Source organism: Tachyglossus aculeatus, assembly GCF_015852505.1.
Source record: "Tachyglossus aculeatus isolate mTacAcu1 chromosome 12 unlocalized genomic scaffold, mTacAcu1.pri SUPER_6_unloc_1, whole genome shotgun sequence".
NCBI lineage: Eukaryota > Metazoa > Chordata > Mammalia > Monotremata > Tachyglossidae > Tachyglossus > Tachyglossus aculeatus.
The window spans coordinates 16,217,226-16,238,749 of record NW_024044828.1 but is presented as its reverse complement, the minus strand read 5'-3'; the positions used below and the strand labels follow the sequence as shown (position 1 = coordinate 16,238,749).

The window sequence follows — 21,524 nt, the reverse complement described above, 5'->3', positions numbered from 1 at the left end:
TGTGCAAAGCACTGTTCTAAGCGCTGGGGAGGTAACAAAGTGATCAGGTTGTCCCACGGGAGGCTCACAGTCTTAATCCCCATTTTCCAGATGAGGTCACTGAGGCCCAGAGAAGTTAAGTGGCTTGCCCAAGGTCACACAGCTGACAGTTGGCGGAGCCGGGATTAGAACCCATGACCCCTGACTCCAAAGTCTGGGCTCTTTCCACTGAGCCACACTGCTTCTTAAGCAGCTTGTTAAGCACTTACTGTGTCAAACACTGTTCTAAGTGCTGGGGTACGTACGTGTTAATTAGGTTGGACACCATCCCTATCCCATCTGGGGCTCATAATCTAAGTAGGAGTGAGAACAGGTTTTGAATCCCCATTTTACAGTTGAGGAAACTGAGGCCTGGAGAAGTTTAACTGATTTGCCCAAGGCCACACAGCAAGCAATTGGCAGAGCCCGGGATTAGAACCCAGGTCCTCTGATTCCCAGGCCTGTGCTCTTTCCACGGGTAGTAAAAGTGAGGAAATGTGCCACAGAGCGGGGTGGGCATCACCCTTCTTCTTGCCTCAGCTCCGACGGCCAAGACTCCTGCTCCTGTCTCTTCCAGATCCCTAGGTGGGACGCATCCCTTTCCCGGATTGAAGAGGTTGCGGTTGCCTGGACCTGTTTCCTGGAGAACTCCTGGAAGTCTGTCCATTCAAACTCTCATTGCTGGGAGGTGGCCATCAAACTGGAAAGCAGGAATTCATTCCTTCTTCCTTACCCCCGACCAAAGGGCCTAGAGGGTCTTCAAGAAGGCTCCAGAAAGACCAGAAACCAGCCTTTACCTCCCTACAATTCAGCATTTTAGAAAGCGACTCCAAGCTGGCAAATTCATGAGATCTGAGTTTCATGAAGTCACTTAACTTCTCTGGGCCTCAGTTCCCTCATCTGTAAAATGGGGATGAAGACTGTGAGCACCCCGTGGGACAACCTGATCACCTTGTTACCTCCCCAGCGCTTACCACCCCCAAGTCCCCTGGGCTATAGCCCCTTTAGCAGTCTGTTTCCCAACCCATTTTAAGGGACAGTCCCCTTTAGAATGTAAGCTTGTTGTGGGCAGGGAATATGACTTTATTGTTGTATCATATTCACCCCAGCATTTAATACAGTGCTCTGCACACAGTAAGCACTCAATAAATATGATTGAATGAATGAAGGAAGGATGGGCCTATGAGAGGATCCTGACACTGTAGAGGAGGGGTTGTAAAAAATCACAGTGGGACAGTGGTGTTCTTAAGGAGCCACAATATCTAGGAAAACTGTGTTACAACAACTGCCAATTCAGTGGGTATTAGTGGGGGATGAGTGGTTTGAAGTGGGCCAAAGAATCCTCCAGGAATGACATTTTACTACAAATTCCTGCATTACTGTCATATCCACTGCTTAGAGAAGCAGCATGGCTCAGTGGAAAGAGCACGGGCTTGGGAGTCAGAAGTCATGGGTTCTAATCCCGGCTCCGCCGCTTGTCCACTGTGTGACTTTGGACAAGCCACAACTTCTCTGAGCCTCGGATACCTCATCTGTAAAATGGGGATTAAGACTGTGAGCCCCACGTGGGACAACCTGATCACCTTGTATCCCCCCCAGCGCTTATAACAGTGCTTTTCACATAGTAAGCGCTGAACAAATGCCATCATTAAATATCCACCTCTAGCAGAATGCTTTACATCCTTGTAAACTCTTGGCTGTTTTACTGTACAAACTACTGCAAAGTTGCAAAAATACAAGGATCCGGTCAACTGTAAATTTCCCATTAGATTGAAAGCTCCTCGTGGGCGGAGATCATCCTGTCTTCTAGTGTACTCTCCCAAAAGTTCAATAAATACTCTTGATTGATTGATGCCACCCCTAACTGGAGGCCTGAATCGAGTTTCAGGGGTTATTTGTCCACTTTGATGCTGGACAGTCCTGTTGTCAGCCAGCCTATCCCTAATAATTGTGGTACTTGTTAAGTGCTTACTATGAGTCAAGCCCTGTACTAAGCGCTGGGGTAGATACAAGATAAGCAGATATGACCAGGTCCCGCAAAGGCCTCACAATCTAAGTAGGAGAGAGAACAGGCATTGACTCTCCATTTTACAGATGAGGAAAAGGAGACACAGAAGTTAAATGATTTCTAGACTGTGAGCCCACTCTTCTAGACTGTGAGCCCACTGTTGGGTAGGGATTGTCTCTATATGTTGCCAACTTGTACTTCCCAAGCGCTTAGTACAGTGCTCTGCACACAGTAAGCGCTCAATAAATACGATTGATTGATTGATTTGCCCAAGGTCACACAAGCAGGCAAGCGGCAGAACCAGGCTATGGCGTTGGATTCCTCCAAGTCAGGTATTTTCCATTCACTCATTCAAACGTATTTATTCATTCATTCATTCATTCATTCAATCGTATTTATTGAGCGCTTCCTGTGGGCAGAGCACTGTACCAAGCGCTTGGGAGAGTAGCAGCGTGGCTCAGTGGAAAGAGCTTGGGCTTTGGAGTCAGAGGTCATGGGTTCAAATCCCAGCTCTGCCAATTGTCAGCTGGGTGACTTCGGACAAGTCACTTAACTTCTCTGGGTCTCAGTGACTTCATCTGTAAAATGGGGATTAAGACCGTGAGCCCCCCGTGGGACAACCTGATCACCTTGTAACCTCCCCAGCGCTCAGAACAGTGCTTTGCACCTAGTGAGTGTTTAATAAATATCATCATTATTATTATTACAATACAATAATAAACGACACATTCCCTGCCTGTCTGCGGTGAAGAAAAATGCAATTAAAAAACCCGACCACCCCTTGCGCATTATATTCGCGTAAGAATGACAATGACTGTTACAGCTATCTTATGCTTCAGGGGTCCCCGGCACCCGGGCACAACATAAAATTTATTTTGTTAGTATGTTTGGTTTTGTTCTCTGTCTCCCCCTTTTAGACTGTGAGCCCACCGTTGGGTAGGGACTGTCTCTAGATGTTGCCAATTTGTACTTCCCAAGTGCTTAGTACAGTGCTCTGCACACAGTAAGCGCTCAATAAATACGATTGATGATGATGAGGATGATAAAACTGTTGGGGAATCAGCAAAGGTAAAATGGGGATTAATACCATGAGCCCTACGTGGGATAACGTGATTATCTTGTATCTGCCCCAGGGCAAATACCATCATCATCATCATCGCCACGCTACCAGCTGGTACCTCTGCTCATTGTTTCTGTTAAAAATCTGTCATCATCAGAGCCAAAGTGGCAAGGTTGAGTCTAGCCTAATCTTCTCTCCAAACCTTCCTTCAGAGCCGGGGTTTGACCCAGAGCAATTCTAGCGCACGCCGTTATTTTTTTCTTTCATTAGACTATCCACGATGTCTATTTATATCCGCAAATGCTTGCTACCAAAGTTGACTAATCCATAATTTTATTTGGTTATTCTGGGAAACTGGCATCTCCTGATTCATGCTCAGAGCAATCAAGAGCTCGAGAACAATCTCCCCAACCCCTGTTATCTTTAATACTGACGTATATCTTAGGAAGCAGCATGGCCTAGTGGATAAAACCCGGGCATAGGAGTCAGAAGGACCTGGGTTCTAATCCCACTCTGCCCATTGCTTGCTGTGTGACCCTAGGCAAGTCACTTCACTTCCCTGTGCCTCAGTTTCCTCAACTGTAAAATGGGGGATTAAATGCCTGTTCGCCCTCCTAGATTGTGAGCCCCATGTGGGACAGAGACTGTGTCTGACCTGATTTATTTAATTATTTTATTTGTACATATCTATTCTATTTATTTTATTTTATTTTATTTTATTTATTTTATTTTGTTTTGTTAGTATGTTTGGTTTTGTTCTCTGTCTCCCCCTTTAAGACTGTGAGCCCACTGTTGGGTAGGGACTGTCTCTATATGTTGCCAATTTGTACTTCCCAAGTGCTTAGTACAGTGCTCTGCACATAGTAAGCACTCAATAAATACGATTGATGATGATGATTAACTTGTATCAACCCCAGCGCTTAGTACAGTGTTCGACACATAGGAAGCGAAGCAGTGTGGCCTAGTGGAAAGAGCACGGGCTTGGGAGTCAGGTGACATGGGTTCTAATCCTGGCTCCACCACTTGTCTGCTGTGTGACCTTGGGAAAGTCACTTAACTTCTCAGTGCCTCAGTTACCTCATCTGTAAAATGGGGTTAAAACTGTGAGCCCCACGTGGGACAACCTGATTACCTTGTAACTACCCCAGCGCTTAGAACAGTGCTTGGCAAATAGTAAGAGTTTAAAAATACCATTATTATTATTAATAGTGTACATGTATATAATTATATAAATAATTATAAATATAATGCTATATTATATTATACCTCACCTGTAAAATGGGAACTAAGACTGTGAGCCCCATGTGGGACAACCTGATAACCTTGTATCTACCCCAGCGCTTAGAACAATGCTTTGCACATAGCGCTTTACAAATACCATCATTATTAATTATATAATGAGAAGGAGGAGGAGGAGGAAGAGGAGGAAAAGAAATAAAGAAGAAGGAGGAGAAGAAGAAGGAGGAGAAGAAGGAGAAGAAAAAGACAGAGAAGGAGGAGGAAGAGGAGGAGGAGAAGAAAAAGATAGAGAAGAAGGAGGAGGAGAAGAAAAGGATAGAGAAGAAGGAGGAGGAGGAGAAGGAGAAGAAAAAGACAGAAAAGAAGGAGGAGGAAGAAGAGGAGGAGAAGAAAAAGATAGAGAAGGAGGAGGAGGAGGAGGAGAAAAGGATAGAGAGGAAGGAGGAGGAGGAGAAAAAGACAAGAATAGAGAAGAAGGAGGAGGAGGAGGAGGAGGAGGAGGAGGAGAAAAAGATAAGAAGGAGGAGGAGGAGAAGAAGAAAAAGAGGAGAAGAAGAAAAAGAAAAGAGTCGGGGAGTCGGGGGAGAAGAATTAGCGTGGCTCAGTGGAAAGAGCCCGGCTTTGGAGTCAGAGCTCATGGGTTCAAATCCCGACTCCGCCAATTGTCAGCTGTGTGACTTTGGGCACGTCACTTCACTTCTCTGTGCTTCAGTGACCTCATCTGTAAAATGGGGATGAAGACTGTGAGCCCTCTGTGGGCCAACCCGATCACCTTGTAACCTCCCCAGCGCTTAGAGCAGTGCTTTGCACGTAGTAAGCGCTTAACAAATCACAGTCCTCTAGACTGTGTTCCCTCAGTTCCCTCATCTGTAAAATGGGGATGAAGACTGTGAGCCCCACGTGGGACAACCTAATCACTTTGTATCCTCCCCAGCGCTTAGAACACTGCTTTGCACATAGGAAGCGCTTAACAAATGTCATCATTATTATTAGTGGGTAGAGAAGCAGCGTGGCTCAGTGGAAAGAGCCCGGGCTTTGGAGTCAGAGGTCATGGGTTCAAGTTCCGGCTCCGCCAATTGTCAGCTGTGTGACTTTGAGCAAGTTACTTGACTTCTCTGAGCCTCAGTTCCCTCATCTGTAAAATGGGGATGAAGACTGTGAGCCCCCCGTGGGACAACCTAATCCCTTTGTATCCTCCCCAGCGTTTAGAACAGTGCCTTGCACAGAGTAAGCGCTTAATAAATGCTATCATCATCATTATTATTATTATTACTAAGCAAGTGTCCTGCTAAACAAGTGTCCTAAGCAAGCAAGGACACTAATCTTTTAGACTGTGAGCCCACTGTTGGGTAGGGACTGTCTCTAGATGTTGCCAATTAGTACTTCCCAAGCGCTTAGTACAGTGCTCTGCACACAGTAAGCGCCGCTCAATAAATACGATCGATGATGATGATGACCCAAAGTGTCCTGATTCCCAATTCTGCGCTTTTCCACTAGGCTGCGCTGCTGCTCAGTATGGTAGGAAACGGCAGTGAGGGGAGGCGGACTTTAGAGAACCATAGAGTCCGGAAGTGGGGTGAGCGCCGCTTCCGCCGGAAGTCCGTGGTCGTCGTCGTCGTCTCCCCCTCCGCGGCCTGAGTGACGCGCGCGGTGAGGGAGGCGCGCTGAGGTGACCTCAGCCTCCATCATGGCGGCGGCGGTGGCGGCCGTGGATTAAGAGCCGACACGGACGGGCCGCCATCGCCGTCATCATCACCGCCATCATCGCCGCCGCCGGGGACTAGGCCAGGTGAGGGAGGCGGGGACCCGCCCCAAACCGGCGGTCTACAGACCACACACACACGGCATTGGGGGGGGCAGCAGAACTTCACTTCTCTGGGCCTCACTTCCCTCATCTGTGTAAAATGGGGATTGAGAATTTATTACCCCATTTGCTTATTTTACTTGCACATATTCTATTGATTTTATTTTGTTAATATGTTTTGTTATTATTATCATTACTTAACTTCTCTGGGCCTCAGTTCCCTCCTCTGTGTAAAATGGGGATTGAGAAATTATTACTCTATTTACTTATTCTACTTGCACATATTCTATTGATTTTATTTTGTTAATATGTTTTGTTATTCTTATCATTAACCGTGGGGGAGGGGCAGAACTGCACTTCTCTGGGCCTCACTTCCCTCATCTGTGTAAAATGGGGATTGAGAATTTATTACTCTACTTATTCTACTTGTACATATTCTATTGCTTTTATTTTGTTAATATGTTTTGTTATTCTTATCATTACTTAACCGCGGGGGAGGGGAAGAACTGCACTTCTCTGGGCCTCACTTCCCTCATCTGTGTAAAATGGGAATTGAGAATTTATTACTCTACTTATTCTACTTGTACATATTCTATTGATTTTATTTTATTAATATGTTTTGTTATTCTTATCATTAACCGTGGGGGAGGGGCAGAACTGCACTTCTCTGGGCCTCACTTCCCTCATCTGTGTAAAATGGGGATTGAGAATTTATTACTCTACTTATTCTACTTGTACATATTCTATTGATTTTATTTTGTTAATATGTTTTGTTATTCTTATCATTACTTAACCGCGGGGGAGGGGAAGAACTGCACTTCTCTGGGCCTCACTTCCCTCATCTGTGTAAAATGGGGATTGAGAATTTATTACTCTACTTATTCTACTTGTACATATTCTATTGATTTTATTTTGTTAATATGTTTTGTTATTCTTATCATTAACCGTGGGGGAGGGGCAGAACTGCACTTCTCTGGGCCTCACTTCCCTCATCTGTGTAAAATGGGGATTGAGAATTTATTACTCTACTTATTCTACTTGTACATATTCTATTGCTTTTATTTTGTTAATATGTTTTGTTATTCTTATCATTACTTAACCGCGGGGGAGGAGCAGAACTTCTCTGGGCCTCAGTTCCCTCATCTGTGTAAAATGGGGATTGAGAATTTATTACTCCATTTACTTATCATCATCAATCATATTTATTGAGCGCTTACTATGTGCAGAGCACTGTACTTATTTTACTTGCATATATTCTATTGATTTTATTTTGTTAATATGTTTCGTTGTTATTATCATTACTTAACCACGAGGGAGGGGCAGAACTTCACTTCTCTGGGCCTCAGTTCCCTCATCTGTGTAAAATGGGGATTGAGAATTTATTACTCCATTTACTTATCATCATCAATCATATTTATTGAGCGCTTACTATGTGCAGAGCACTGTACTTATTTTACTTGCACATATTCTATTGATTTTATTTTGTTAATATGTTTCGTTATTATTATCATTACTTAACCACGAGGGAGGGGCAGAACTTCACTTCTCTGGGCCTCAGTTCCCTCATCTGTGTAAAATGGGGATTGAGAATTTATTACTCCATTTACTTATCATCATCAATCATATTTATTGAGCGCTTACTGTGTGCAGAGCACTGTACTTATTTTACTTGCACATATTCTATTGATTTTATTTTGTTAATATGTTTCGTTATTATTATCATTACTTAACCACGAGGGAGGGGCAGAACTTCACTTCTCTGGGCCTCACTTCCCTCATCTGTGTAAAATAGGGATTGAGAATTTATTACTCTATTTACTTATTTTACTTGCACATATTCTATTGATTTTATTTTGTTAATATGTTTTGTTATTATTATCATTACTTAACCGCGGGGGAGGGGCAGAACTTCACTTCTCTGGGCCTCACTTCCCTCATCTGTAAAATGGAGATTGAGAATTTATTACTCCATTTACTTATCATCATCAATCGTATTTATTGAGCGCTTACTGTGTGCAGAGCACTGTACTTATTTTACTTGCATATATTCTATTGATTTTATTTTGTTAATATGTTTCGTTATTATTATCATTACTTAACCACGAGGGAGGGGCAGAACTTCACTTCTCTGGGCCTCACTTCCCTCATCTGTGTAAAATGGGGATTGAGAATTTATTACTCCATTTACTCATTTTACTTGCACATATTCTATTGATTTTATTTTGTTAATATATTTTGTTATTATCATTACTTAACCGTGGGGGAGGAGCAGAACTTCACTTCTCTGGGCCTCACTTCCCTCATCTGTGTAAAATGGGGATTGAAAATTTATTACTCCATTTACTCATTTTACTTGCACATATTCTATTGATTTTATTTTGTTAATATGTTTTGTTATTCTTATCATTACTTAACCGTGGGGGGAGGGGCAGAACTTCACTTCTCTGGGCCTCAGTTCCCTCATCTGTGTAAAATGGGGATTGAGAATTTATTACTCTACTTATTCTACTTGCACATATTCTATTGATTTTATATTGTTAATATGTTCTGTTATTATTATCATTACTTACCCGCGGGGGAGGGGCAGAACTTCACTTCTCTGGGCCTCAGTTCCCTTATCTGTGTAAAATGGGGATTGAGAATTTATTACTCCGTTTACTTATTTTACTTGTACATATTCTATTGATTTTATTTTGTTAATATGTTTCGTTATTATTATCATTACTTAACCACGAGGGAGGGGCAGAACTTCACTTCTCTGGGCCTCACTTCCCTCATCTGTGTAAAGTGGGGATTGAGAATTTATTACTCCGTTTACTTATTTTACTTGCACATATCCTATTGATTTTATTTTGTTAATATGTTTTGTTATTATTATCATTACTTAACCGTGGGGGAGGGGCAGAACTTCACTTCTCTGGGCCTCAGTTCCCTCATCTGTGTAAAATGGGGATTGAGAATTTATTACTCTATTTACTTATTCTACTTGCACATATTCTACTGATTTTATTTTGTTAATATGTTTTGTTATTCTTATCATTACTTAACCGCGGGGGAGGGGCAGAACTTCACTTCCCTGGGCCTCAGTTCCCTCATCTGTGTAAAATGGGGATTGAGAATTTATTACTCTATTTACTTATTCTACTTGCACATATTCTATTGATTTTATTTTGTTAATATGTTTTGTTATCATTATCATTACTTAACCGCGGGGGAGAGGCAGAACTTCACTTCTCTGGGCCTCAGTTCCCTCATCTGTGTAAAATGGGATTGAGAATTTATTACTCCGTTTACTTATTTTACTTGTACATATTCTATTGATTTTATTTTGTTACTATGTTTTATTATTATTATCATTACTTAACCGCGGGGGAGGAGCAGAACTTCTCTGGGCCTCAGTTCCCTCATCTGTGTAAAATGGGGATTGAGAATTTATTACTCCCATTTACTTATCATCATCAATCGTATTTATTGAGCGCTTACTATGTGCAGAGCACTGTACTTATTTTACTTGTACATATTCTATTGATTTTATTTTGTTAATATGTTTTGTTATTATTATTATTACTCAACCGCAGGGGAGGGGCAGAACTTCACTTCTCTGGGCCTCAGTTCCCTCATCTGTGTAAAATGGGGGGATTGAGAATTTATTACTCTGTTTACTTATTTTACTTGTACATATTCTATTGATTTTATTTTGTTAGTATGTTTTGTTATTATTATCTTTACTTCTCTGGGCCTCAGTTCCCTCATCTGTAAAATGGGGATGAAGACTGTGAGCCCCCCGTGGGACAACCTGATCACCTTGTATCCACCCCAGCGCTTAGAACAGTACTTTGCACATAGTAAGCGCTTAATAAATGCCACTATTATTATTATCATTACTTAACTTCTCTGGACCTCAGTTCCTTCATCTGTATAATGGGGATGAATCAATCAATCGTATTTATTGAGCGCTTACTGTGTGCAGAGCACTGTACTATGCGCTTGGGAAGTACAATTTGGCAACATATAGAGACAGTCCCTACCCAACAGTGAGCTCACAGTCTAGAAGTGGGGAGACAGAGAACAAAACCAAACATACTAACAAAATAAAATAAATAGAATAGATATGTACAAGTAAAATAAATAAATAGAGTAATAAATATGTACAAACTTATATACATATATACAGCTGCTGTGGGGAAGGGAAGGAGGTAAGATGAGGGGGATGGACAGGGGGATGAGGGGGAGAGGAAGGAAGGGAAGACTGAGCCCCCCGTGCGACAACCTGATCACCTTGTAACCTCCCCAGCGCTTAGAACAGTGCTTTGCACATAGTAAGCGCTTAATAAATGCCATTATTATTATCATCATTATTTAACTTCTCTGGACCTCAGTTCCCTCATCTGTAAAATGGGGATGAAGACTGTGAGCCCCCCGTGGGACAACCTGATCATCTAGTAACCTCCCCAGCGCTTAAAACAGTGCTTTGCACATAGTAAGCGCTTAATAAATGCCATTATTATTTTTATTATTTTGTTGTCTGTCTCCCCCTTCTAGACTGTGAGCCCGCTGTTGGGTAGGGATCGTCTCTATGTGTTGCCAACTTGTCCTTCCCAAGCGCTCAGTCCAGTGCTGTGCACACAGTAAGTGCTCAATAAATACGATAGAATGAATGAGTGAATTTTACTTGTACATATTTATTCTATTTATTTTATTTTGTTAATATGTTTTGTTTTGTTGTCTGTCTCCCCCCTCTAGACTGTGAGCCCGCTGTTGGGTAGGGACTGTCTCTAGATGTTGCCAACTTGGACTTCCCAAGGGCTTAGTCCAGTGCTCTGCACACAGTAAGCGCTCAATAAATATGACTGAATGAATGAACGAATGTGCCAAGCCCCAGAGTAGATAACAAGCTAATCAGGTTAGGCACAGTCAGTGTCCCACCCCTGATTCACAACGTTAGCTCCCATTTTACAGATGAAGTAGCGGAGACACAGAGAATCGAAGTGACTTGTCCAAGGTCACAGAGCAGGCCAGTGGCCGAGCCTGGATTAGAACCCAGGTCCTTCTGACCCCCAAGCCCGGGCTGTTTCCACTAGGCCACGCTGCTTCTGTGGCCTCTGGTTGTTGTGGCTTCGTTCTGGGGGGTTTTGAAGTCCTCGGCCCGAGAGCAGAGTGCACAGACCAAACGGGGGGTGGCACAAAACACGTTTTTGATTTGGTGGTAGAACCGAGCGGAACTAAAGAATGTTTTCTCGGCAGTGGACGGAAAAGGAGCAGCATGTCCTAGTGGAAGGAGCCCGAGCCTGGGAGTTAGAGGACCTGGCTTGAAAACCGATTCTACCACTTGTTGGCTGTGTGACCTTGGGCAAGCCACTTAATGTCTCTTTGTCTCAGTGAAATGGGATTCCATTAATAATAATAATGGCATTTGTTAAGCGCTTACTATGTGCAAAGCACTGTTCTAAGCTCTGGGGGAATACAGGGTGATCAGGTTGTCCCACGTGGGACTCACAGTCTTAGTCCCCATTTTCCAGATGAGGGAACTGAGGCTCAGAGAAGTGAAGTGACTTGCCCAGGGTCACACAGCAGACTTGGCGGAGCCAGGATTAGAACCCATGACCTCTGACTCCCAAGCCCGGGCTCTTTCCACTGAGCCACGCTGCTTCTCTATTGTTCCCCCTCCTGCTTAACACTTTGAGCCCTAAGTGGGACAAGGACTCGTCCAACCTGATTAGCTTGCGTCCACCCCAGCACTTAGAACATTGTGTGATACGTAGTACTAACAAATGCCATTATTATTACTATTATATTATTATTAGGACTTAAGTTCTTCGGCAAACTTTTTAAATGGAAGCATGGACTGAAATGAATTTTTTTTTCAGCTGTTTCAACTAATGCCCCAGTCCAAATAAATAGTTACTACAGAGCTCTTGAGTGTTACACAATCCATCAGTTTACTATTTGTGGTTGAGGAGGCAGAGTCACTTGAGGAAAGGTAAAGAATGAAATATAATGAGGGAATTAAGATCTTACTATATCCTGGGGAACGTACAAGATTATTTGAGTAGATTCAGTCCCCGACCTTCATGGGGCTTATTGTCTAATGGAGGGAGAGGAGGAATTTTACGGCTGAGGAAACTGAGGCACAGAGAAGTCAAGTGGCTTGCCCAAGGCTACACAGCAAACAAGTGGCAGAGCCTGGATTAACAACCAGTTCTGATGCCAAGGCTTTTTCCTGAGATGTTTGAACTCTGTTCTTTCAAAGAAAAGAAAACCCACTGAGCTTATCTACGAGAGAAAGAAAGTGCTTCAGAAATGGAGAATGAATGAAGATCTTGTAGATGAGTTATTCAGGGTGGAAGCAAAGTGTTTCATTTAGACAAGCCTGTTTCAATTGGGCAGGTCACTGAGGTTATAAAGTAAATATTCACGCAGTTGACTCGGTGTATTTTCCTGGCTGGGGCCGGGCAGTGTCTGGAGCATTTTGGGAGGTACTGCTGCTGTGGAAGAGTGGTAAAATTGTAGAATTCAGAAAAAAGGAATGGTCTGTGACAGTTTGGATATTCTGTTTGTAGAAGTTTGTGTGTCAGGTGTGAACATGGAACCGGATTGACTTGTAACTCAAAGCAGTCGTTTGATCTCTAAGAAGTTCAGTTTTCCCCCACGCGTAAAAGTGGAACATGTTACACATTAATGTTCAAAGCTGCCTGTCAGAACAGTACAGGTATGAAAGTTCTCAGAGTAGATTGTAGGCTCAGGGGCAAGGGAACGTTTCTAACTCTCAGGTTGAACTCTCTCAGGTGGTCAGTACAGTGCTCTGTACACTAAATGCTCAGTAGATTTCATTGGTTCAGATTTTCAAAACTTGGAATTATAGAAAAAGTCAGAGGTCCTCGAAAGTAGTTAAAATTGGAACTTGATTGAAATGTATTTCCTTCGAAAGTGGAACAGTGGAAGAATGAAAATTTTCACCCAGCATAGGGGGTCATGTCATCAGAGCCTTGTGAAACCCCTTTGCCATAGGATGATAGATATTGTGTTCACTATTATCTTGCAAGAATTGATTTGGGGATTAGGATTCGAAAGGCTCTCATAAGTCAGAATCCATCTGGTAAGCGGCGACTATTTGCGAACAGTGCTTTGCACATAGTAAACGCTTAAATGCCATCGTTATTATTATTACTGTAGTAAATAGTCTGGCAAAAGTCAAATTATGGGAGAATTTTGAATTGGCAAAGAAATACCACTAGGATTTCTTCCTAGTGGTTATTGGAAATAGTCCCAATAAACAGTTACTGCTGAGTTAGAATTGTTCAGTGGGTTTGAGGCAGTAATTTAAAATAGTGCCCCAACTCCTTTCCTTGCTCAGCTCTGGAGAGTCGTTATTCTTAGTCCCTGGTTCTAATTCAGAAAATCTCTAGTGTAATTTTAAAAAGGGAAAATAACTTTGCCCTTTGAACCGGAACTTGGCATTTTAGCAAATCTTCAGAAATTTCACTACTGTGTTACACGTAGGAATTGTTGAGCCTCCGTTTTCTGTACTCTCTGACACAGAGGGAAAAATGCTGAGGAACTCGACCTGGCTTTGGGATAGTAATCCAACAGCATGGAAGGAATAGTGTCCAGCAGCATTGCCTAAATGGGAAGCTCCGTGATTTGAACCAACTCTCAAAAAATGACTTTTCCTCCTTCCAGCCTTTCACGACTCCCAGAGGTTTTTGGACTGGTTTTGGAGCTCCCCCAGACGAGCCAATGGCGTCCTTAACTGCTGTGCCGGTAGGCTTTCACTACGAAACAAAGTATGTTGTCCTCAGCTACCTAGGACTCCTTTCTCAAGAGAAACCACGAGAACTGCAGGCGCCTTCAGCTCAAGGTAATGCCTCCCTCTGTGCCATGGTAATAGTGGTAATTGCAAGCTTGTTGTGGGCAGGGAGTGTGTCAGTTATATTGTTGTGTTGTACCCTCCCAAACACTTAGTACAGTACTCTGCACACAGTAAGCATTCAATAAATGCGATTGATGGATTAAGTACTTGTTTTGGGTAAAGCACTGTCCACAGCACTGGGAGGAAATAGGTGGGCATGGTCAGCGATCAGACGTGGTGATAGCCCTTTTTGCGAAAACCAATAGATACGGATGTCAAATGTTCCCAGAATATTAGGAGCGATAGCGTAGGGAAACCCATTTAAAGCTCACCTGGTGTATGAAACTTCCATAACCAGTAGGTGTTGTTAGATATAAATTTTTCTGTTTTCTATGCCGTGAAGCTACCTCTGGGCCCAGACTTTCCTTTGGGAATTTGGTGCTGGCTGAATTTTGTCCCCTTTTCCACTTCTCTAAGTGTTGCTGGGACGACAAACCTCACCCTTTCGTCTCTTTCTTCTCCCCCCACAAGAAATCCACCCAAGCCCCGTTTCCAGCCCTCTTTATCTGTGGCCAGAATTGGACACCGGAGTCCCAGGATTGAGCTCCGGTCAAGATGAATGAGGAGTGTGAGCTGGGACATAGAGGGGGAAGAAAGTGGGAGGATAAGGAGCAAGTGGACAACTGATTGAGAACCTCCAGATTTGGGGGTCACCACGCAAATGACACACTGACACCAGAACTGCAGGGGCGAGGCCGATGGCGTTGTTGATACATGGCAGCAGAGTTGTCACATTTCAGTTTGTGTGTCAGGGTCCCAGGGGACTCATGGGGGTGGCAGAAAAGGGTCAGAGATCGGAATCCAGGCCACTTTTGACTTTGAAATCAGGCCCTAAGGCAGCACTTTCCAAACTGGCCGAGCAAGGAATCCTGGAAGATGCTGTCTTCTCTTACCCCAAAGTCCAGGGGAAACCCGTGAGGCAGTGTTCACCCTCACCCCCCCACCTCCTGAAAGATTAACTCTCCTTCGGTTCCTTGTTTGCCTTCATCTCCTTGACGCCACTGGAGCTATTTTAAGCCCATGTCCTGCAGGAGCGAGGGAGGGGGCTTTGGGGATTGGGGAGGGCGCGGCTCCCTGTCCCCTCTCCGGCTGTCGGACTCTGCGCCTCGCCTCTCCCCTCCCCTGCTGAGGCCATTGCTGAACGTTTGGGGTTTCTGGGAGACCTACTGGATGGGCGAAAAGGAGTAGAGAAGAGAAAATGCAAAAAACGACCTCAGTGTGATCAATGGAGCCTTAAGTAGATAACTGTCTAAGCACAACCTAGCCTGTGTATTAGATGCACATCCCAGGCAGGATCCTGTGTTCTTCACACACCTTGATATGGGCCTCAAAAAATCCTCCTGGCCCCTGTGTACTTAATCTGTGACCTTATCCACAGCCTCATTTTGTATTCCAAAGACTAGCCTGGTTTGCTTCCCCAGCCAGGAATGGAATGTCAGTGTTATCTCAGGCCAGCTGTTCCACTGCCTTCATTTGACTTCCATTTCACAGATAACTCTTGTAATCCCCCACCCCTAGGGCCAGGCAGTGAGTTATTTGTTTGGTTTTGTGTCCAGGGCACTTTTTTCTCCTAGTGGCATCCTTACTTTTGTGTGTGGAGGGACGGGGGGACATGACATGTGTCGCTATGTCCTTTCTCTGCCCCCTTAATCACCGGAGCCTCCTGTGCGGCAGAGCCGTGGCCTTTCAGGGGCACTTGGAGGGTGCAGATAGCCAGCACGCAGGCGTTTCTAAGATAAGCTGTCCAACCCCCTGTATTTGTGGCTTGGCTATTTGACACGTGAGACAGAGGGCGGGAAGCCCATCGGGCAGAGGGGGAAGCAGGCGGGGAAAGTATCCCATCCCAGATGGAACGTGAACTCTCCGGTGGGATCGTTCATAGCAGACCCCGTGGGCTCAGGCCCCAGACCTTGGGAAATGACTTCCAGGGCTGTAGCCCCGGGAGGAGCCAGAGAAGGAGCCGTTCTGGGACTGAGCCAGGCCTGGCCTGAGTTGTTTGCAGGGACTCTGGAACCGAACTTTCTGTTGTGCAGAGTTGACTTTCCCACCATCCCAGTCCATCGGTAGTGTTTACTGAGCAGTTACCTTGGCAGTATTGGGTGCGGAGCCGTACTGTACTCAGCCTGAGGGAGAGAACAGGAGTCAGGACACGTGATTCCCCACCCTTGAGGAGCGGACTCTCTACTAAGAGAGCCAGAAGCTAAAACAATTTTCATATGCTATGATTACTTCTTTTTAATGGTATTGGTTAGGTGTTTAATATGTGCCAGGCACTGTACTAAGCGCTGGAGTGAATGCAAATTAATCAGATTGGACACAGTCCCTGTCCCACATGGGGCTTAATCCCCATTTTACAGAGGAGGGAACTGAGGCACAGAGTAGTGAAGTGACTTGCCCAAAGTCACACAGCAGGCAAATGGCGGAGCTGGGATTAGAACCCAGGTCCTCTTACTCCCAGGCCCATGCTCTTTCCACTAGGTCATGCTGCTTTTCTGCTTTTCTTCTTATCTGTAAGATAGGCATACATGTCCTTTGGGGGTTGTGGATATTTAAGGGCATAGGTGACCCGCAGGGGATGTAAAGTGGGGAGATTAGAGAAAAAGGCCGCCTGGAAAACAGGCTCTGGAGATGGGAAGAGTGTTGGATCTGAAGCGGGGAGGGATTCCTGCTGGGGAAAGGATGGGAGTGAGAGGTTAGTGGCTGGAGACGTGAGAGGGCTTTAGGGATAGGAATGGGTGGCTAAGGGAATAAAGGACCTTAAACTGGGAAGGCCTCTTGGAGGAAATAAGATTTTTTACGAGAGTTTTGGGAGTGGGGAGAGTGGGCTGTCGGTTATGAAGAGGAAGGGGGCGGGCAGGGATCACATCTATCAATTCTATTCTACTCTCCCAAATGCTTAGAATGGCGCTCTGCACACAATAAATTCGGTAAATATCATCGTGGATTGCTTGGCAAAAAGGAGAGCCTAATTCCATGAGGTGTGGCCACCAATAGGTTGTGAAGGCGGCGGTAGCCACCCAGCAGGATTTTTTGAGTCACCTCTCTATCTTCCGCTCTAGACTGCGAGCTCATTGTGAGCAGGGAATGTGATCATTTGTTTTTATATGGTACTCTCCCAAGTACTTAGTACAGCGCTTTGCACACAGGACACGCTCTATAAATATGATTCAATTTTAATGTAAAAAAGTGGGCTTTCTTTCCATCTGCTCTCCCCTGAGAGTAACTCCCCTTGCCACTGGCATTCCCCTTAGAAGACTTGTCCAACCAAACTTCCTGATCCCAGTGCAGCATCTTTTTCATTTTATATATATATATATATATATATATATATATATATATATATATATATATATATATATATTCAAAAATGAGCACACACACACATACATATGTATATGTATGTGTGTGTGTGCTCATTTTTGAATGCCCTTTAAAAAAAAAAAAAGCCACGTTTGTCCTCATTTCTGGCATGAGGCTCTCTGCATCTCATCTTTTAATGGTGGCGAGTCTGATTAAGGTCAGACAAAGCTGGGGCTTGTTTATTTGTGCTCTGCTGCTCCCTCCCCGCCGCCCGCGGCTGAAAGCCTGCCGAGCAAGCCCTGCCAGTCTGGATGCCCCGTCCTCAGCACCCTTTTCCCCCTGTTCATTAAGTGGCCCCAAAATCCTCCCTCGTGTTCCATATTAGAGCATTCTCAGGGTTGGAACTCATGTTCTTTTCCTCCCAGGCCCCTGCTCTAACCACTGAGCCAAGAAGCTAAGGGGAGTGTCTTCCTCATTTCCTGTGATGTGGAGGCTAACCCAGGGCTCTCTGGACCACTGCGTTAGCCGGAGACCGGGTTGGAGGAGCTAAGAATTGAACCTCAGCTGACTCTTTGATCAACACTAATCGCCTCGGGGATTCCCTTCCAGACAAAATGATCTGGATTGACTCTGAAGACATGATAAAAATGTCCTCCCACACTCGTGGCAGGAAATCCCTGTTTGCCCATGTGAGGAAACTGAATTGGATTTCCACTGTAGTTTAATGTTTAAACCTGTGTGTGTTTGCATTAGTTTTCACTCATAATCATTATGTGTTTGCACCCACCCATAGTACTTATACTTGATCATCACTACTTCACTAATCTTCTTCCTGTACTCTTGCTACCTGGTTTTCCCTCCTACTCTTGGTATTTATAAATAATTGGGGTCTGCTTGTCTCTCCGGTATAGATTGTAAGCCTCTCAAGAGCAGGATCCTTCCCAAAATAAGCATTGTCGGTTCAGGACTGAGCCCTTTTCCCTGTTACTGCTGCTTTTCTGTGGTCTTCTTCCCCTTGAATCTCTCATTCCTTGAATTTGTTTCTACTGGCACGTGAACCGGGGAAGAGGTCACAGGGCCAGGAGTCAGGAGACCCAAGTTCTAGTCCCAGCTCTGCTACTGACCTGCTGACCTGCTGCTGTGTAACCTTAGCCAAGTTTCTAACCTCCCTGGGCCTCCATTTCCTCATCTATACAACATGGAGAAGATACTTGTTTGCCCTCCCTTTTAGATAGTGAGCCCCGTGTGTGACAGCGACTGTCTGATCTGATTATCTTGTGGCTTGCCCAGTGCGTAGAATACAGCATAATAAATATAAGCTCAAATTACTACTATTGTTATTATTGGTAATGACAGGGTGGGCGGGAAGGTCGGGGGGGCATTTGAGTGACTCCTATTATTTCAGGCCCCTTAGCAGTAAAAATCAGTCATCAGCAGTGAACTGGTGATGACTGCTGGAACTCTGCTTTTTAAAAAAATCCTTTAAACTACAGGAAATGTCCTTCCAAGCTTGTTCCAATACCAGGGTGAGCTGGGAGAGATTCCTGTCTTCCCAAACAGAGCCTTGTTTATTTAAAGGAACCAGCCACCTAATATAACTCTCTCTATAATGGCCCACAGCATTAGCGTTCGACTCCTGGCACCATTTTAGTGACAGCCACAACGGTGAATCTCAAATCAGGCTGAACTTTTTTCCGAAAATGATGCTCCAACTGCCGGGTGACCGATCAATCGGAGATGTCTGAGGGGGCCCCTGTTGTGGTCGGGGTGGTCCATTAACACTCTGGCCATTTGTCTCACTCTGATTCAAAAAAAAAAATCAGCACAGGCACATTTAGCAGATTCACTTTCACACAAATGGAATGAGCCTCTTAGTGTTTAGCCAATAAACAGTTTGAACTGGCTGCGTCTACACTATCAAAAAAAAATCAGCACAAGCACATTTAGCAGGTGCACTCTCACACAAATGGAAGGAGCCTCTTAGTGTTCAGCCAATAAACAGTTTGAACTGGCTACGTCTGCACTATCGACCTGAGATTTATTGGTCAAGTGTGAAGCTCCTCAACCCTCTCCACCCCCGTCCCCAAATCCCTTGAAATGAATTTGGGGTGAGAGTGGAGGGGGAAGTCACTCAACACACGGTGAGAGGAAGAAGGTGAGGTTAACTTGACCTCTCCCAGGATAGCAAACGCAAAAAATGCGTCTAACCAGGTGCCTTGCAGATTGGGCCGTCCTAGGTTGGCAGAGGAAGGTGGGGAGAAGGCCCAGTGCTGGTTGAGCCCTAATGGAAACTGGGAGGCCAGAGGGGCCTCCCCTAGCAGTGCTGAAGACAAACAGACTTTGCAGTGTTTGTTGTCCCAGGGTCCTTGAACCCAGGAACAGAGGTTCAGAGAAGCCCAGCATCGTTGCAGGGTTCAGTCTGGCTTCCCTATTGCAGAGTCACGGAATATGCCGCCTCAGTTACACATACAACCTCGCTGTTTGTTTCCTGGCAGCAGTGGGGGTTATAGGCCTCTCACTTTCCACCTGGTTTGCTCTTCAGAGTGACAACCGGTCGTGTGCAATCCACGTCACATTAGTCCCGGGAGAATGGGCGGCTCTCTTGATTCAACTGCCGCTCTCCGGCCTGGGTCTGCCAAAGGCTTGAATAAGCTCTTCAGAAGGTTTCCTTCCGCTGTGCCGGAGCGCAGCTGTCTCGCAAAGAAATGAGTGCTTCCCTGCTGGAGGCGAATGATAAAAGAGCCATCACTTGGAACCAAGGATAGTGACTTGATGGGTTGGAGGATTCAGCACTAAATAAAGAATGGGGGACCCGGTATTAGGGCCAGAAGAAGAATGAGTAGTTCATTAAGAACCTTAGGGAGCAAGCTGGGGAGACCCAAGCTTAGGGTGCTATAGGCTGTATGTGTTTTCATGCCCTGGCCCAGCACTTCCTGCTGGTTGCTTTCTGTCACTGTGAGCCAGCGTGGAAGAGGCAGAGCAGTGATGGGTCAGTGAGGTTGCCAGGGGGACTCAGCATTTCCTGGATAAAGCAGTTTTCCAGCCTCCGGTTCATTGAGCCGAATACATTCCATTTTAAATCCATTAAGACTAAAGATACATGCCTGGAGATGTTTTTAGTATTGCATTCTTTATTAGTCACGGGATGGCAGAAAAAGAACCAAAGATCCTGATTTTTTTATTTTAGAAAATGCCCGCCACCCCTCCATCCTTCCCAAAGCAAAAATCAATGATGTCCAACAGGCAGGCCCCCCCAGGCTTGAGGAGACTGAGTCGTCAAGTGAGCGTTCAGTGACACACCCTGGGGGCCATAGTCTGAGCCAAGGATATGGAACTAAAACAAGTAATGGGATTTTTATTGTCCGAGATGGCCAACCCAGATCATCGGTGTCCTACCTTCAGGGCCCTGGACGGGTAACATCACAAGAGATGATTGTGGTCTTCCACAACCCGTTGCGCTGGTCTGTAGAATTGTCAATGGAAAGGCCTTTTGATCATCGTTCATATCTTTTCGTTGGTCACATTTTTAAGATCTCTCAGGGTGCCCTCTCTCCTGCTGCCCGTGGTTCCATGTGGGCGGCCCTATCTCTTTCCCCTGATATTGGAGATCAATACCCGTTCTCCCTCCCATTGAGACTGGGAGCTCCATGTGGGCAGGGCCTGGATCTGAACTGATTATCTTGCATCTACCCCAGCACTTGGTACAGCGTTTGATACATAGCAAGAGCTTAACAGATGCCATCGTTAATTAGCATCTTGAGATTTCATTCATTCCATCCAATCTGGAATCAACTCTCCTTTTTTTTCTGTCTTCCGGTTCTTTTTTCATTCAAAAATTCATCCAGCTTTCACCATCTCCCTGCAAGACCCAGTGAAGATCTGGAGCGTACTAGGGAAAAAAACGTACCAGAAAGAGCACCAGTGTGGAACACTGATAAAAGTCTCAGGAAGAAATGCAGATTAAAGAGCAGCCAGAGTTTAGCAAAGTCAAAAGCTGGTAGGGTGCCAGCTGTCTAAACTCAGACTTCCTACTTTGGCCACGGAGGGGGTGTAGACAGTGGGGCCTGGGTGCAGGCCTGAATATGGAGAGGTACAGGCAGTGTTTCTATGATGTGTACGTCTTCAATCCTTGATCCTTCCAGAATTTCCCTCTGCTCTATCCCTTCCTCCACCCCTCCCCACCCTA

The 21,524-nt window shown here is 44.9% G+C and overlaps 2 protein-coding genes across 2 annotated transcripts in view; both read left to right on the top strand.

Moving 5' to 3' along the window:
- Window positions 1-5,963, top strand: part of LOC119920821 — a 70,057-nt gene extending 64,094 nt beyond the window's left edge. The window contains exon 33 of the mRNA XM_038741044.1: window positions 5,823-5,963. Coding sequence (XP_038596972.1) covers window positions 5,823-5,963 — 141 coding nt within the window. The remainder of the gene's footprint in view (window positions 1-5,822) is intronic.
- Window positions 5,964-5,992: 29 nt separating this feature from the next.
- BCL2L13 (BCL2 like 13) overlaps window positions 5,993-21,524 on the top strand; it is a 37,537-nt gene continuing 22,005 nt past the window's right edge. Inside the window, exons 1-2 of the mRNA XM_038741282.1 lie at window positions 5,993-6,114; window positions 13,810-13,987. Of these exons, the coding sequence (XP_038597210.1) occupies window positions 13,867-13,987 (121 nt within the window). The 5' untranslated portion in view covers window positions 5,993-6,114; window positions 13,810-13,866. The remainder of the gene's footprint in view (window positions 6,115-13,809; window positions 13,988-21,524) is intronic.